Source organism: Pristiophorus japonicus, chromosome 14 (genome assembly GCF_044704955.1).
Source record: "Pristiophorus japonicus isolate sPriJap1 chromosome 14, sPriJap1.hap1, whole genome shotgun sequence".
Classification (NCBI taxonomy): domain Eukaryota; kingdom Metazoa; phylum Chordata; class Chondrichthyes; family Pristiophoridae; genus Pristiophorus; species Pristiophorus japonicus.
The window spans coordinates 163884774-163902843 of record NC_091990.1 but is presented as its reverse complement, the minus strand read 5'-3'; the positions used below and the strand labels follow the sequence as shown (position 1 = coordinate 163902843).

Sequence of the window (18070 nt, the reverse complement as noted above, 5' to 3'; positions counted from 1 at the left end):
GCAACAGCAAAGAGAGAAGTTGCAGTGAAATGAATGTACACCCTATGCCAGTTGAATTCTGTGGCCAGTCAATAGTTGAAATAATGTGTCTTAAACTAATTTTTGAATTTTTTTTCCATAAGTCCCACCCCGCCCATCCCTTCCAGCAAGGATAATTGTCCAGTTTCAGACCTGGCAAATTGTGGCAACTGTACTCAGCTTAGCTACTTACGATACATCTGAAGAAATTGTCTCACCTCTAATACCTCCCAGAACCTTGTAATTGGGGTTACAAAGCTCTTGGCTTAAGCAGTGATTGTGATCTCAATTGCTAAACATATTTGCGAAGAAGAGCCTTGATTGATAAAGGAACTAAAAGCTATTGGTGTATTAGAGGGCTCGAATGGTGTAATTGTAATTAGATAAAAGTGGCTCCTAGAAACGAAAACAGATTTTTATCTACCTTAGTGTATACCCAGTGCTGAAACCCAGCTGGAGCCAATAGTGCATCCAAGGAATCATCTAATTGGAGAAGTGGAGAGGGACTTAATGGACACTTAAGATAAAATTGCAGTAAGACTTCTTAAAAAAAATCAAATTAGGAGTTTCGTCGGGTGGCTGAAGGACAGAGCAGCACATGGATTAGGACTCGTGGAGGATAAACACCAGAACGGACTGGTTTGGCTGAACAACTTTCTGTGTTGTAATTTCTATGTCATTTTATGATCATGGTCATTCTTCTCTGAACCATTTCTAATGCATGGAATCCTTTTGAGGTGTGATAAAAACTGAAACCTCACTCCAGAATTGGCCTCACCATTGGTCTATACCATGTCACTATAATTTGTTCTGACTTGTAATCTAATGTTTTCCAATCGTGGCTAGAACCTGATTTGTCTTAACAGCTGCTCCAGACTGATCAAATATTTTCAGGGTATCATCAATGATCAGTCCCAAATGTATTTCCTTTCAGCTTCTGCCAATGAAGATTCTTTCGTGTTATACACACTTACTGTTTCCTGTACCCGTATGCATTGTTTTCCTTTGTGGATTAATCTGCCATATCTCTGTGTGAGTAAGAAAGAAAGCAAAATATACTGTTCCCAGTGTTCACACTTTAAAAAACTTCTCATTGGCTGTGAAACGCTTTGGGACAGTCTGAGGTTGTGTAGGTGCTATATAAATGCAAATTCTTTCTTCTTTAGCTCTATCATGCCGATCATTGGTTCAAATCTCTCTGAAGATAACCAATCTTGTTTCCTGCCCACAGTTTTGAGACATCAGCAAATGTAACACCACTAATAGAGATAACCTGTTACATATCAGTCACTCAGAATGAGCAGTGGGAGTCCCAGAATATTTCCCTCTGGAACTCCACTGGTTACTTTTTCCAAGGATTTTCCATTTATTGCCACTCTTCGTTATCTGTTTGTAAGACAATTCTCAGCTGAGTAATGTGCCATATATTCCACAATCCTTATAAGAGGAATTCTGTTCATTGATCATGAGATTTAGAGGATTACCCCCTTCACGAAATTCAATAGATTTGTAAATTACAAGACATTATTTCTAACATTATCCTGATCTGCCTTTGCTTTCAGATGTTTATTGATAGCATCCAGCATAATGCCCTCAACAATTGTTCCCATCCTTATGTCCGGCAAACAGCCTGTAATTACCAGATTCACACGTCGCTCCTATTTCAATATCACAACAACTTTTGATATATTCCAGTTCTTCGGTAACTCTCCAGCATTTATGTAACTCTGAAAAATATTATCCAGGACATCGCTATTTACCTCTTCTCATTCCTTAAAGATTCGCAGATGTGTTTCACCTGTGCCAGGGATTGTGATACCCTCTCACGCTGCCTCTGCTGCTGGTCAGGGGAGAAAATAATGCAGTTTCTAGTCCCATTGAATAATTCATTCGTGACCTTGATGCATTGGGTACATCATCATCATAGGCAGTCCCTTGGAATCGAGGAAGGCTTGCTTCCACTCCCAAACTGAGTTCTTTAATGGCTGAACAGTCCGATACGAGAGCCACAGACCCTGTTACAGGTGGGACAGACATTCGTCGAGGGAAGGGGTGGGTGGGGCTGGTTTGCCGTGCGCTCCTTCCGCTGCCTGCGCTTGACCTCTTCACGCTCTTTACGTTGAGACTCGAAGAGCTCAACGCCCTCCCGGATGCACTTTCTCCACCTCGGGCGGTCTTCGGCCAGGGTCTCCCAGGTGTCAGTGGTGATGTTGCACTTTACCAGTGAGGCTTTGAGGGTGTCCTTGTAACGTTTCCGCTGCCCACCTTTGGCTCGTTTACCATGAAGGAGCTCCACATAAAGCATAGGGTACAGCAAACAGGCTGATAATGCTGGTGTCACCAGCGCTAACCTGGAAGGATGCTGGGGCCCAGGTGTCTCCTTGGGAGGCCTCAACCAATTTATAACGGTGTTATAATGCTGTGATGAAATTTTTGATTAACACTACCAATCCTCCTCCCTTTATCCTTCCAGTTTCTGCATGATACATTCTTTATATCTTCTAGATGTCTTGTGAATTACTTAGCCAATTTACTATGACTATAACTTATTTTGTAAATATATATATGCCATATCCTGATCATAGATCATGAGGTTGTGAAAGGTACTATATAATTGCAAGTACTTTCTTTTCAAACCACAACAACAGGAGGAGGAAGAACAGATGCAACTATCCCCTTGTGAACTATAATGATTACAAGCAGGATAATGAGGGGGCTGCAGCCCATCCTTGAGTTTCCCCAGAGACCTCTGTCACTCCCTCTCTCACATACACATGCAAACACATATATACACACAGGTTCTCTGTTTTAAAGAAATCAATACAAACTTAATCTGAATGACATTTTTTGAATTTGTCCTCTACCTTTTTTTCCAAATAATTATGAAAAACCATTGATGGAAAACCACTAGAAACTAAAGAAACATAGTCCAGCTACTAGGGACAGGATCAGGCCATTCAGCCCCTCGAGCCTGTGCTGCCATTCAGTGAGATCACATTGTCATATGGTACAAATGCATCCTGGGAAAGCACTGTATATGCTCAGGCTGCAGAATCTGCATTCAGCTTCCAGCTCTGGAGTAAAATAGCAAGTCCCAGACCCTGCTTGTGGGAGAGGTTCTGGGCTTCAAATATAAACTCTCATCAAAAGATAATTCCTCAACAAATTTAGTTGTTATTGTGAATTTTCTTTTTAGAATTTAAAATTGTGTTTCAACTCTTATTTTTGTGGTTAGAAATTGCAGTTACTTTGAAAAAATGGCAATGATTTATTTTTTCAGAAAACATTTTGAGTGATTTGTGGGAGAAAATACAAATACCCTGAAAGTCACTCAGTGAAACAGTGTGTTATGTGACAGGCAAGATCCAATTGTAGCACCACCTGCAGGTGCCATGGGTAAATGCAAAATGCGCATACTTTCATAATGAGTTTCGCTTAAGGGTTGGTCAACACAAGAGTTTTGATGGAAAATGTGTCCATGTACTGAATCTAATATATTATAAATGTGTGTATAAAATCAAAGTGTCCGCTTGGCCAAGTGGTAGTATTTCCCCATTGAATCAGACCGTCATGTGGGCCAAGCCCCCATCCAGGTGAGCACACAATCTCTACTGGCACTTCAGTCCAGTACTGAGGGAGTGCTGCGTTGCCGAAGGTGCCATCTTTTGGATGAGAAGTTAAATCGAGGCCCATTTGTCTGTTCAGGTGGATGTAACAGATCCCATGGCACTATTCGAGGAAGAGGAGGGGAGTTCTCCCCAGTGTCTTGGCCAATATTCATCACTCATTCAACATCTCCAAAAATAGATTAAGTGGTCATTTATCTCACTGCTATCTGTGGAGCATTGCTGTGTGCAAATTGTCTACCATCCTAGTCTACAAACAAAAGTAACTACATTTCAAAAGCAATTCATTGGCTGAGAAGCACCTAAGGGCGCAAAATGCATTAAAAGACTTGGATTTATATAGCATCTTTCACGACCACCGGACATCTCAAAGTGCTTTACAGCCAATGAAATACTTTTGGAGTGTAGTCACTTTATGTTATCAACCAGTCAATATTTGTTCCCCTTTTAGCTTTGCCAGCCATCTTTTGTGCTTACCCTTTATATTTGGCTTCATTTTCTTTTATATCATTAACTCTACATTTGTCAAATGCCTTTCTTCCCAAGTCTCATTTGAGTTTTATATTTTCTCCTCATCCAAGGCTTTTCCTGTATCATCTTTAGTTCTTGTGAAATTATGTCTGTACCCTAATCATGTCCTGTTTGAACATTTTTCCTTCAGCTTCTCTGGTCTACTTTCCTTTTTAGCTCATTGAAATTGGCAGTGTTAAAGTTAAGTACCTTAGACTGATCCCTCCATCCTTACGTTATCTGCTTGCCCCACTTCCTGGAACTAGTTTCAGCACTGCCGCTTTAGGCTAAAGACACACTGATCTCGAGAGCAGTCCTGGACACATTGTAGAATTCCTCTTCTTTGCCACTTACATTACTTTACCCCAGTCTATCTTTGGATGCATCCATTTTTAAGTCCTTCTTGTTACTGCATTTTTCTCTCATGTGTATGCATATCTGTTCCTCCATCTCCTTTCCATTGCTCAGCAGTCTATAATATACTCCCAATAACGTAACACATCCTTCCTTACTCCTTAACCCTAACCAAATACCTGAACAAGAGCTTACACCATCCCGATATCATCCCTATGTCGTAGAGCTGTAATGGAATCTTTCATTAACACTACAACCCTCCCACTGTCTTCCTATTCTATCCCTTTTGGAATATATTGTAACTATGAATGGCTAACCCCATACGTGCCTGTCACTTCTCTGATAATGCTATTATAATGCTGTCTCTAGTTCACACATTGTATTCACGATATTTTGCATCTACATGCATATAACTCAAATTTTCCTCTGCCTGTTTGGCAATACACTTATTTGTACCCTTCTCCTTCTGGTCTTTTATCTTTCCTGTACTTTATTTGTGACGTTTTATTGCCTTTCCTTTTCTTGCCTTGCCTTCCCCTGCAATATGAGCTGAATCCCCTCCTCACCTTAGGAACTCTGTGATCCCAGCCTTGCTCAGGTAAAGTCTGTCCATCCTGTAAAGGTTACTCCTGTCGATATTAGTCTCAATGTCCCAGGACTCTGAATCTATCTTGCCTAGACTCTCTCCATCCACATATTTAACGCCCTTATCCCACTGTTCCTAGCACGTGTGGCACAAGGAGTAGTCTTCGGATTAATACTCTTGCTTTGTCCTGCTCTTTAAACCACCTCCCAAATGCTGAAGTTCCCTTTGGAGGACTTCAATTCATTTTCTTCATATGTCATTGGTTTCAATACAAACCATAACTTCTGACTTTTCCCTTCCCAAAATGTTTGCACTTGCTCGGTGATCTTTATCCTGGCACCTGGGAGGCAACAAACAATTCAGGACTCGGAGTTGGCAAAAGTGCCAGGTATTCCCCGAACAGGATCCCGGCGCTGAGAACTGAGAGGGGCTCAATCGGCAGGTAAACTAGCATTATTTCTAGTCTTTCCTTCCAAGTGACAGAGGAATGAAGCGTATAGAAAGGATGAGAGCTGACGACTGATGCATAAGGAATATATGATGCATGGGAACCGCTTCAGTGTCACCTGCCATATTTGGGAGATCCCTCACCTGTGTTTAACCACACTTTATTTATTTTAGAAATTGCCACAATAAACTTACAGTCTCCATTTCACAAATAGACTCCAAACACCGTCACCCTCTCTCAGCTCCACACTGTCACCCTGGTGGCTGGTGTGCCATGGTCACCCCACATTAAATAAATTCCCCCACAGGCATCTTCCACCCTTCAGGATGTAGTTCAGGATCTGGAATATTGGGTCCTTCATTGAAACATCTGTCAACTCATCCTTTTTTTGGCATGGAAGCAAGTCATCCCCGCTTCGAGGGATCGCCTATGATGATGACTGTCACCCTCTCTCAGCTCCACACCCAGTCACCCTCTGAGTGGCGCAGAGTTGGGGCTGGGTCGGTGAGACAGGGTCGGTGGGACTGGGTTGGTGGGGCAGGGTCGGTGGGACAGGGTCGGTGGGACTGGGTTGGTGGGGCAGGGTCGGTGGGACAGGGTCGGTGGGTTGGGTCAGTGGGACAGGGTCGGGAGGACAGGGTCAGTGGGACAGGGTCGTTGGGTTGGGTCGGTGGGGCAGGGTCGGTGGGACAGGGTCGGTGGGGCAGGGTCGGGAGGACAGGGTCAGTGGGACAGGGTCGGTGGGTTGGGTCGGTGGGACAGGGTCGGTGGGTTGGGTCGCTGGGGCAGGGTCGATGGGTTGGGTCGGTGGGACAGGGTCGGTGGGTTGGGTCGGTGGGTTGGGTCGATGGGTTGGGTCGGTGGGACAGGGTCGGTGGGTTGGGTCGGTGGGTTGGGTCGGGGGGAGAGGGTCGGTGGGTTGGGTCGGGGTGACAGGGTCGGTGAGACAGGGTCGGTGGGTTGGGTTGGTGGGTTGGGTCGGGGGGAGAGGGTCGGTGGGTTGGGTCGGTGGGACAGGGTCGATGGGTTGGGTCGGTGGGACAGGGTCGATGGGTTGGGTCGGTGGGACAGGGTCGATGGGTTGGGTCGGTGGGACAGGGTCGGTGGGTTGGGTCGGGGGGACAGGGTCGGTGGGTTGGGTTGGTGGGTTGGGTCGGGGGGAGAGGGTCGGTGGGTTGGGTCGGTGAGGCAGGGTCGGTGGGTTGAGTCGATGGGTTGGGTCGGGGGGACAGGGTCGGTGGGTTGGGTCGGTGGGACAGGGTCGATGGGTTGGGTCGGTGGGTTGGGTCGGGGGGACAGGGTCGGTGGGTTGGGTTGATGGGTTGTGTCGGGGGGACAGGGTCGGTGAGACAGGGTCGGTGGGTTGGGTCGGTGGGACAGGGTCGGTGGGTTGGGTCGGTGGGACAGGGTCGGTGGGACAGGGTCGGTGGGTTGGGTCGGTGGGACAGGGTCGGTGGGTTGGGTCGGGGGGGCAGGGTCGGTGGGACAGGGTCAGTGGGTTGGGTCAGTGGGGCAGGGGCGGTGGGACAGGATCGGTGGGTTGGGTCGGTGGGACAGGGTCGGTGGGTTGGGTCGGGGGGGCAGGGTCGGTGGGACAGGGTCGGTGGGTTAGGTCGGTGGGGCAGGGGCGGTGGGACAGGGTCGGTGGGGCAGGGGCAGTGGGGCAGGATCGGTGGGTTGGGTCGGTGGGACAGAATCGGTGGGTTGGGTCGGTGGGACAGGATCGGTGGGTTGGGTCGGTGGGTTGGGTCGGTGGGGCAGGGGCGGTGGGACAGGGTCAGTGGGTTGGGTCAGTGGGGCAGGGGCGGTGGGACAGGATCGGTGGGTTGGGTCGGTGGGTTGGATCGGTGGGTTGGGTCGGTGGGACAGGGGCGGTGGGACAGGGTCGGTGGGTTGGATCGGTGGGTTGGGTCGGTGGGACAGGGGCGGTGGGACAGGGTCGGTGGGTTGGGTCGGTGGGGCAGGGGCGATGGGGCAGGGTCGGTCGGTGGGACAGGGTCGGTGGGACAGGGTTGTCTATTTTGGGATTGGTGCAGTTGTAGCAGGGCTTGCTCGGACCATGCAGGCATTGGTCAGGGCTGGACCTGACTGTAATTGCTCTGTGCTGGGATTGGCTGGATTGGTTTTGACTGTTGTGCTGAGGTGTGGCTATGATAGGATGACTTGGGTTGGGCTTGGTCAGGGTCTAGCTGTGCTGGGATTGGCTGGGCGGTGTCCGGTCTTCCTGTGATTGGCTGGGTGGTGTCCAGTCTTGCTGGGATTGGCCGGGCAGTGCCGGGCTGTGATTGGTCCAGCTGTGATTGGCCAGGCAGTGCAGGACTGTGATTGGCCGGGCGGGGATTGGTCGGACTGTGATTGGCCGGGCGGTGCCGGGCTGCCATTGGCTGTGAATGGGGAGGGCGGGTCCAGATCGGTTAGCTCTGTGTGGTGAGCGGGGGGTGGGGGGAGTGTTTGTGGCGGACCCAGAGCGAGAGCCATGGGGGTGGAAGGCTGCATGAAGTGCATCAAGTATCTGCTGTTCGTCTTCAACTTCCTCTTCTGGGTAAGTCCCGGGGGCTGAACCCTCGCTCCCTGTCCCCCTCCTCTCCCCCCCGGACCCTGCCCCGAGCCGGGCGCTGAGGCTGGGCGGAGTCCTCGCGGACCCTGCGGCATCTCCGCCCGGCACTGTGCGAGAGAGGTGGCAGCTCCGTGTGTCCGGCAGCGCTCCCTCGCTCCGCACAGCCCTGCCCTCTTTGTCTGTCTGTCTCTCGTGCTGGCCCCCCGGTGCCCACCCCCTCCCCCCTCAGTCTGGCGTCTCTTTCCTGCCCCCCCCCCCCTTACTTGTGCACCCCCTCTGGCCCCCGGCTCCACCTTCTCCCCTGCCCCCTCAGCTGGCCGGACCCCTTCCCCACTCCTCGCCCGTGCTGCAACCCCCCTCTCCGCCGTGTGCCCCTAAATCACAAACAGACTGCGGACATCTACCTCATTTTGTTTATGGAACCTTACTGTGTGCAAAATTGCTTGCTGTGTCTGTCCATCTTACGACAGTAATTAACCTTCATTGGCTCTGAAGTGTTTTGCAATGAATGTCCTGCAGTCCACATCCCAGTTTCCTCTTTTCAATTTTCCATCATCATCATCATAGGCAGTCCCTCGGAATCGAGGGATACTTGCTTCCACTCTTAGAATGAGTCCTTAGGTGGCTGAACAGTCCAATACGAGAACCACAGTCCCTGTCACAGGTGGGACAGATAGTCGTTGAGGGTAAGGGAGGGTGGGACAGGTTTGCCGCACGCTCCTTCCGCTGCCTGCGCTTGGTTTCTGCACGCTCTCGGCGATGAGACTCGAGGAGCTCAGCGCCCTCCCAGATGCACTTCCTCCACTTAGGGCGGTCTTTGGCCAGGGTCTCCCAGGTGCCAGTGGGGATGTTGCACTTTATCAGGGAGGCTTTGAGGGTGTCCCTGTAACGTTTCCGCTGCCCACCTTCGGCTCGCTTGCCGTGAAGGAGCTCCGAGTAGAGCGCTTGCTTTGGGAGTCTTGTGTCAGGCATGCGGACAATGTGGCCCGTCCAGCGGAGCTGATGGAGTGTGGTCAGTGCTTCAGTGCTGGGGATGTTGGCCTGGTCGAGGACACCAACATTGATGATGATGATGTCTGTCCTCGCAGGGGAGTTGTAGGATTTTGCGGAGCCATCGTTGGTGATATTTCTCCAGTGACTTGAGGTGTCTGCTATACATGGTCCATGTCTCTGAGCCATACACTGTCCCTTCTGAATCGCAAGTGTTTGACTCCCATTCCACCATGGGTTGTATTTCTGTGGTTCATGCTCTTCACAGTGTACAGTTAATATAACGGTTTGGGAGTGGGCGAGGTTAGTTTCTGCGGTCCTACTCGTGTATCCGAGAGGTTTATGTGTGGGACGTGTACTTTCTGGGGGTATGTGTAACGGGGGCGGAGGGGAAATGAATTTTCTGCCAGGGGAATTAAACACGTTTCATTTCAGAGTGCTCTGAATCATAAAAATTTAACAACATGGAAGGGGCCCATCGTGTCCACACCGGCCGACAGAGCCATCCAACCTAATCCCATTAACCAACTCTTGGTCTTTCTATTCACTCTATCCAGACCCCTCATAATTTTACACACTTCAATCAGGTCTCCCCTCAGCCTCCTCTGTTCCAATGAAAACGACCACAGCCTATCCAATCTTTCCTCATAGCTAAAATTCTCCAGTCCTGGCAACATCCTCGTAAATCTGCCCTGTACCCTGATGTTGAGTACAGCATAGTTAGATGTTGAATAAAGCTCCCTCTTCTTTGCTGCAACAGTCTGCCACACTCTCTGATCTCCCTAAAACAGTGTGCCATTTGCTGTACCGGTCAAAAGTGCATATGAAATTGACAGGCAGGGAAAGACCACCTGTCCATCAAGCCTGCCCACACTCATTATGGCTGGATCATCATGACTCGACACTTTCCTCCTCCCCGACCCCTGCCCCACTGACCCTGACCCCCTGACCCCCCGACCCTGGGCAACATGTAATTCCTGGGAGAGGCCATTAGGAACTGGATTGAGACTGTAAACTCATTTCATGCTGGCATACAAGACTCTCACTTCATTCTGTCCGGGCAGATTTGAATGCAGGTACCAAAGTAAATGAAAAAAGTAAAAAGATGTAATGGGTGGGATGGGGGTGAAAGTGAGTGTTGACCAGCTCTGTGACATTCCTGAGAAGAGAAGAGAAGAAGATAATTGTCGTCACCTGAAATATTCACACACCTGCCCTTTTCAGTAGGAGTCACTGGACAGCCATGGGGACATTGAGACCAATTATTGTGCCTCATCTGCCCCAGATCAGCACAGGTGAAGAGTCTGTATGGCTTAGAACCACACTGGATGTTAACTTTACTCACTGGACTAGTGCCTGGCTGATAGCATCCCGTACAGAAGCCTCCCTCTGACGGAATCAGCAGGGTTTTCCCCACACTAAGTGTCGCATTCTTTCTAAACCAGGCAATAACCAGCATTTCCCTGTCCACCTGCTCAAGGCCTGGTTTGCATCATCGCTGCTGATTGCCACATCTGGGCTCAGAGGCGGTGTAGGTGAGTGGCCCCTGTGCGTCAAGTTGTTGAGAAATCAGTTTATTCCACCAGACTTTGCCTCCCGTAGTCCAACCCCCCATCCCCCCCTTCTCCAATACACTGGAGGACAAATTGCTCTTAACCATTCACTTCAATGTAGTGCGATATGTTTTTTTATGTGTGACTCTTAATTAACACTTCAAACTGCTCCTACCACCAGGGACAGACCTGTAACCACCCGCACTCTAGTGTTAACACAGCCCAAGATATTCTCTCTGGACACAGCCCAAGGTTGGAAGAGCCAAGATGTGTTCACAGTGCATCTGGACATTCCTGACTATCTCACACCCCCGCAGTCACACTCCTGGAAATCCTGGTGACAGCCGTGGCCGGGTGGGGAGTCTCTGGTGGATATGTTTGAACTAGTGTGTTTTTTCCCTCCCTAGTTGTTTTCCCAGAATAGGAGTAGAATGATCCGAGTACTTATTTAGAGAACAGTGCATCCTTTAGTCTCTGGCTTGCTTAACAGACTCCAGTTTTCAAAACAAGCTTTTGATACAAACAGTATTTGTCCTGATTTTGTGTGAGTGAGTAATTTCCGGAAAACCAAGTGCTTCTCTGCCTCCTGAGCAGCTATTTATAGCCGTCTCCTGTAAGCTCAGGCAGTAAAGGAAGTGCAGGATTTATGGTTAAGGCTGCCACGGGGCCAGGACCATCTCTAGGAGACGGCAGTGTATGGGAAGTGGCTCTTTCAGTCTCCCCTCCCTCTCTCAACAGGCTTTTCAATAAACATTGAATAATAGCACATACCAGGGCAGGGAATAAAACAAGATTATTTGTGATAACCCACCGCTTCCCAGAGGCCCAAACCAACCTCAGGATCCCCCCCGGCCAATTTGGTCACACCTCATGCGTTCCTTGTTGGAAGGATTAGAGAGATGTCAACAACTGTAGAAGTTGGTCCAGGAACTGTGGGCAGGGCTGGGGGCCCTGCGGTGGGTGTATTTGGGGAATGGTGTGGTTAAGGCCTTTAACCATCCTATGAAGACATTCATACTTTGCACATAGACATATCTGCAGTTATTTTCTTGCTTCCATTTACACCCCTCCTCCTCAAGGTTACTAACTCATTTAAGCTTGTGTTTCCATGGATATTGCCATTTAACATACGTGAGCCAAGTCAGAAACCATCCCGAGACCAGAGATTCGGAAGCTGACTTTGTTTTGGCTGCCCGACCACCGCTCTGGGCTGAGATCAGCTAATTTGGCACAGGCTGGGAATCAAACCTCGAGGCCTTCTGTACTGTTTAGCTCAGTACCACACTGAGCACTCACATTACTAACTGAGCCAGCACAGGAATCCTCACGTTTTTAAAGCCCTTACTGAGGTTTCCAGGGCTATGCAGGAATTCCCTTTTGTTCATTTAGTGAACCAGAATTAATTTGCGAATCATTGCAGGGAGCATGCCCTGGAGCACCCGCTACCTCTCCCAACCCCCTCTAGTCGTCGCTGTTCTTGGGATCGCAGCTAATTGGAGGCGGTGCCAACATAAGTTGGCATCTCTGCCCTTCTAATTCACTGACTGCTCTGTCCTCTGGTTTGTTTCAGTGCTGACTCCACCATCCAAATGCAGCCAACCCATAGGATGAAAGTTGTTTCTGTTAGAACGTAAAACATGATTCAAACTGTCTTGACAGGGTTCTTTGTGGGCCTGAGTTTACAGAATAAAACTCCTAATTTGGTACACAATTTATCTCTTAACTCGCTCTTTTAATACTCATAAGAATGCTGGGACGATTGCTGAGCAATCTCGTTGTGCGAGGCCCCTTGGGGAAGAGTGACCATAATATGGTGGAATTCTGCATTAGGATGGAGAATGAAACAGTTAATTCAGAGACCATGGTCCAGAACTTAAAGAAGGCTAACTTTGAAGGTATGAGGCGTGAATTGGCTGAGATGGATTGGCGAATGATACTTAAGGGGTTGACTGTGGATGGGCAATGGCAGACATTTAGAGACCGCATGGATGAACTACAACAATTGTACATTCCTGTCTGGCATAGAAATAAAAAAGGGAAGGTGGCTCAACCGTGGCTATCAAGGGAAATCAGGGATAGTATTAAAGCCAAGGAAGTGGCATACAAATTGGCCAGAAATAGCAGCGAACCTGGGGACTGGGAGAAATTTAGAACTCAGCAGAGGAGGACAAAGGGTTTGATTAGGGCAGGGAAAATGGAGTATGAGAAGAAGCTTGCAGGGAACATTAAGACGGATTGCAAAAGTTTCTATAGATATGTAAAGAGAAAAAGGTTAGTAAAGACAAATGTAGGTCCCCTGCAGTCAGAATCAGGGGAAGTCATAACGGGGAACAAAGAAATGGCGGACCAATTGAACAAGTACTTTGGTTCGGTATTCACGAAGGAGGACACGAACAACCTTCCGGTTATAAAAGGGGTCGGGGGGTCTAGTAAGGAGGAGGAACTGAGGGAAATCCTTATTAGCCGGGAAATTGTGTTGGGGAAATTGATGGGATTGAAGGCCGATAAATCCCCAGGGCCTGATGGACTGCATCCCAGAGTACTTAAGGAGGTGGCCTTGGAAATAGTGGATGCGTTGACAGTCATTTTCCAACATTCCATTGACTCTGGATCAGTTCCTATGGAGTGGAGGGTAGCCAATGTAACCCCACTTTTTAAAAAAGGAGGGAGAGAGAAAACAGGGAATTATAGACCGGTCAGCCTGACATCGGTAGTGGGTAAAATGATGGAATCAATTATTAAGGATGTCATAGCAGTGCATTTGGAAAGAGGTGACATGATAGGTCCAAGTCAGCATGGATTTGTGAAAGGGAAATCATGCTTGACAAATCTTCTGGAATTTTTTGAGGATGTTTCCAGTAGAGTGGATAAGGGAGAACCAGTTGATGTGGTATATTTGGACTTTCAGAAGGCGTTCGACAAGGTCGCACACAAGAGATTGATGTGCAAAGTTAGAGCACATGGGATTGGGGATAGTGTACTGACATGGATTGAGAACTGGTTGTCAGACAGGAAGCAAAGAGTAGGAGTAAATGGGTACTTTTCAGAATGGCAGGCAGTGACTAGTGGGGTACCGCAAGGTTCTGTGCTGGGGCCCCAGCTGTTTACACTGTACATTAATGATTTAGATGAGGGGATTAAATGTAGTATCTCCAAATTTGCGGATGACACTAAGTTGGGTGGCAGTGTGAGCTGCGAGGAGGATGCTGTGAGGCTGCAGAGCGACTTGGATAGGTTAGGTGAGTGGGCAAATGCATGGCAGATGAAGTATAATGTGGATAAATGTGAGGTTATCCACTTTGGTGGTAAAAACAGAGAGACAGACTATTATCTGAATGGTGACAGATTAGGAAAAGGGGAGGTGCAAAGAGACCTGGGTGTCATGGTACATCAGTCATTGAAGGTTGGCATGCAGGTGCAGCAGGCGGTTAAGAAAGCAAATGGCATGTTGGCCTTCATAGCAAGGGGATTTGAGTACAGGGGCAGGGAGGTGTTGCTACAGTTGTACAGGGCATTGGTGAGGCCACACCTGGAGTATTGTGTACAGTTTTGGTCTCCTAACCTGAGGAAGGACATTCTTGCTATTGAGGGAGTGCAGCGAAGGTTCACCAGACTGATTCCCGGGATGGCGGGACTGACCTATCAAGAGAGACTGGATCAACTGGGCTTGTATTCACTGGAGTTCAGAAGAATGAGAGGGGACCTCATAGAAACATAAAATTCTGACGGGGTTAGACAGGTTAGATGCAGGAAGAATGTTCCCAATGTTGGCGAAGTCCAGAACCAGGGGACACAGTCTAAGGATAAGGGGTAAGCCATTTAGGACCGAGATGCGGAGGAACTTCTTCACCCAGAGAGTGGTGAACCTGTGGAATTCTCTACCACAGAAAGTTGTTGAGGCCAATTCACTAAATATATTCAAAAAGGAGTTAGATGAGGTCCTTACTGCTAGGGGGATCAAGGGGTATGGCGAGAAAGCAGGAATGGGGTACTGAAGTTGAATGTTCAGCCATGAACTCATTGAATGGCGGTGCAGGCTAGAAGGGCCGAATGGCCTACTCCTGCACCTATTTTCTATGTTTCTATGTTTCTATGTCTCACTAATGCAAGAGAATTGCTCTTCCAAAGTTGACATTTATAACCGGCTTATTTTTGTTTAAGTTTCAAACTTTTTCTGCATTATCGATATGAATGATATCCGGGCGGGTGCAGTGGATTAGGTGCTGTGTAAGTCACCCCACCGACTTGGAGTTAAATCCAGTCACCTCCCTAAGCTGACTAGGGGCTGTGTGCAAACAGCTTGAGGTAGTGTCACTTCAGTTGATGGTGAGTGCGAGTTAGTATTAAAACAAACTGTTGCTTTGGAGCATGCTGGCACTGAAATGGCAATTACACCTAGTGGGTACTGGTGGTACTCTGGCTGACCTGATGTTACCTAATGAGCGCAGTTCATTGCCCTGCACAAACCCAATGCTCCACTGACCTAGAAATGATGAGTTGTTAACCTTGGTGGTCACCAGTCATGTTTGAGTTTCATAAATATTTTACAGTCTGTTGGCTTTCCCTGATGTACTGGTGAATGGGGAATATTTCAGTCCTGCTGGGTGCATTTTCAACCCAGGTGAAGAGCCATGGCTCATAGTGAAGGGCAACAGTGAGAATGAGGTACATCATCAGAAAGTAGCAATTAGTTGACACCAAGCTTTGAGTTTTAAAAGCCTATAGATTATAAGAGAAGACTTGCGGGACGTGGAAGAATGGGAGACGGTGTGTTTTATTTTGATTTCAACACAGTAAGGTTTATGTCGCGAGGACGGAGCATGCTGGATGGCATCTTTTGGCACCGAGAAGAAATGAAAGGAAAGTTTAGAGGAGTAGTGACTAGAGCAAGATATTGGTGCAATAGAGAGGGAACATGGTCAGTTGCATTGGATAAAGAGACTTGAAGGTGAGAGACCACAAGCTTTTTCTTGTCTTCTGTTCAGGAGTGAGATGTTTTATAGCACCCATGGCGATGGAAACAGTATTCAAATCTTTTATAAAGTTGTTCAGCTGGCCCAGCTTTGTGCATGATCCTCAATTCATCATCATCATAGGCAATCCCTCGAAATGAGGACAGGGTATCTGTGTGGTCAATGAGGGGCTTCTGCACACCTCTCGTGTGACGGTGATTAGATACATAATTGTTCCTGTTATAATTGGCTAACTACAGATCTCTGTTTTGATATTTTTTTAAATCGTATCATATTTATAATGTACCAACGGAGGGTTCTATAGTTTGGGTCTGAGTGAGCTCCACACCTTGATCTACAGTTTGGTAGCTCAGATTGCAGCTCCAGTAGCTCGATAAGCCGTGCTGTTGTAGACGTGGCAGACACGTCCCTTTTCACATTGAAGTTGGTCTCCATCTAACCAGTTTCTTTATGATGGAGTGAAAGGCCAAATCCCATTCCGCAGGATGCCATAAAACTTGCAAAAAGTACAAGGGAAGTGCCAAGATAAATCAGGAATTCGTAGTCAGGTGACACCGAGCTTGGGTTCAAAAAGCCTGTAGATTGTAGGGGGTGAAGGGGGCGAGGGGGTGAAGGGGGCGAGGGGGTGAAGGGGGCGAGGGGGTGGAGGGGGTGAAGGGGGCGAGGGGGTGAAGGGGGCGAGGGGGTGAAGGGGGCGAGGGGGTGAAGGGGGCGAGGGGGTGAAGGGGGCGAGGGGGTGAAGGGGGCGAGGGGGTGAAGGGGGCGAGGGGGTGAAGGGGGCGAGGGGGTGAAGGGGGCGAGGGGGCGAGGGGGTGAAGGAGGGAGTGAAGGAGGGAGGGAGGGAGGGAGTGAAGGAGGGACTGAAGGACGAGGAGCTCCACAGTTTTAAAGTTCTAGGTCAGAAAGAGGATGCTGGGAGAGGAGCATCATGTAGGATGGTGTATTTGATGCTTAGATTAAGAGGGCACTAACTGGTGGTGGTGATAGAATAGAGATGAAAATAGCATCAGATCAAAGGATACAAGAAACAAATGTGGGTTTGATATTCAGAAAAATCAGGAGAAACAAGAGAATATCAGGAGACGAAAGGCTGTGATGGGGGAAGAGATGGCTAGATTGGAGATGAGGGAAATTGTGTTTAATGTTCGTTTTTTTTTCCAGCTTGCAGGAGGAGTGGTTCTGGGTGTGGCTCTCTGGCTCAGACATGATCCTCAGACGACCAGTGTGCTGGAGACGCACTTTGAAGACCAATCTGCCCCCAGCACCTTCTTCATAGGTAAGAATTGAAACCTCGAGTTCCAAACGCTGTCAGAAAGGCTAACCACTGGTCAGGAATAACAACGCAGTTCAATCTGACAAAAATTGCAGCCTAAGCAAGGCCTTGCTAATTGAAGGGACTACTCGAACTTTTAGCCCGAGCAGGATCTGTGTCAGCATATTTATAACGGTTTTAAAAGTAAAAATAAGTTCAAGCTCCCCCAATGACTGCTGGTAAACACTGCCTTGTGCAGTACTGAGCCGTATCACCTTGGAAGGTTCCTAGTTCCATTGGGCTCTTCAGTTAATAGACCTCCGCAGTTGGGACAATCCAATTGGCCTCTGTGTTTCTGTTCTCGAAGGGGAAAATGGGAATTGAAGCCATGTGAGAACAGTATTGGGGTCAGCTATGATGACGCTAAAAGCAAAATAGTTTGCCAGCACCTGCTGGCTAGGTTCACACATGAAGAATAGCCACTAGAGTGAGGAACTGGAGCTCGGCTGATGCATGTGGGACCATGTCCTGGCACAGTTGGTGCTTTCAGGAGGATGGGGACTTGGAATTGGCGTGCCAAGTCAGTTGCATGATGGGAGTTCTGGTTCAAAAATGGCCACCCTGTCGACGTGAGCTAGAAATTGGATAAATAAAATGGAGTTTCTTGATATTACTTTAAAACATAATTCAGAGCAGCACATCAGGAAACCTTTGTTTTTTTTTAAATAGCGTTCACATTTCTAAGTACCATCTGACGGACCCTTTCCATATATTTTACAAGTGCCCCCTATAAAAGGGGAGGGGGACACACAAAATCCGGCAATTAAAGCAAATTAAACTTTAAAACATATGAAATCAAATTAAAATTTGGTTGCCGGGGGTAACGATGCACTCCAGTCCCTTCGGCGCCCACCTCTCGCGGAAGGCCGCGAGCGTACCGGTGGACACCGTGTGCTCCATCTCCAAGGACACCCTGGCGCGGATGGACCCTTTCCAACCTCGACAGGCTTTGACAGCTGTGAAAACAAAGTTAATACTTGTGAGCGGAGTTGAGGGATAATTATTAGTAACCTCAGGTGGTGCAGGCAGAATTTTGTTCATTTTAGTCATGTAGAAACTGGCACCAATCTTTCATTGAAGGTTTTGTGAGGAAGAAGTACACGGATTGACTACTGTGTTGACACATGGTCGGCAACATTCATT

The 18070-nt window shown here is 48.2% G+C and overlaps 1 protein-coding gene across 1 annotated transcript in view; it reads left to right on the top strand.

The window, feature by feature from the left end:
- Positions 1–7977: 7977 nt before the first annotated feature.
- The window catches only part of cd81a (CD81 molecule a), a 71223-nt gene continuing 61130 nt past the window's right edge, over positions 7978–18070 (top strand). Inside the window, exons 1-2 of the mRNA XM_070899770.1 lie at positions 7978–8084; positions 16777–16891. Of these exons, the coding sequence (XP_070755871.1) occupies positions 8019–8084; positions 16777–16891 (181 nt within the window). The 5' untranslated portion in view covers positions 7978–8018. The remainder of the gene's footprint in view (positions 8085–16776; positions 16892–18070) is intronic.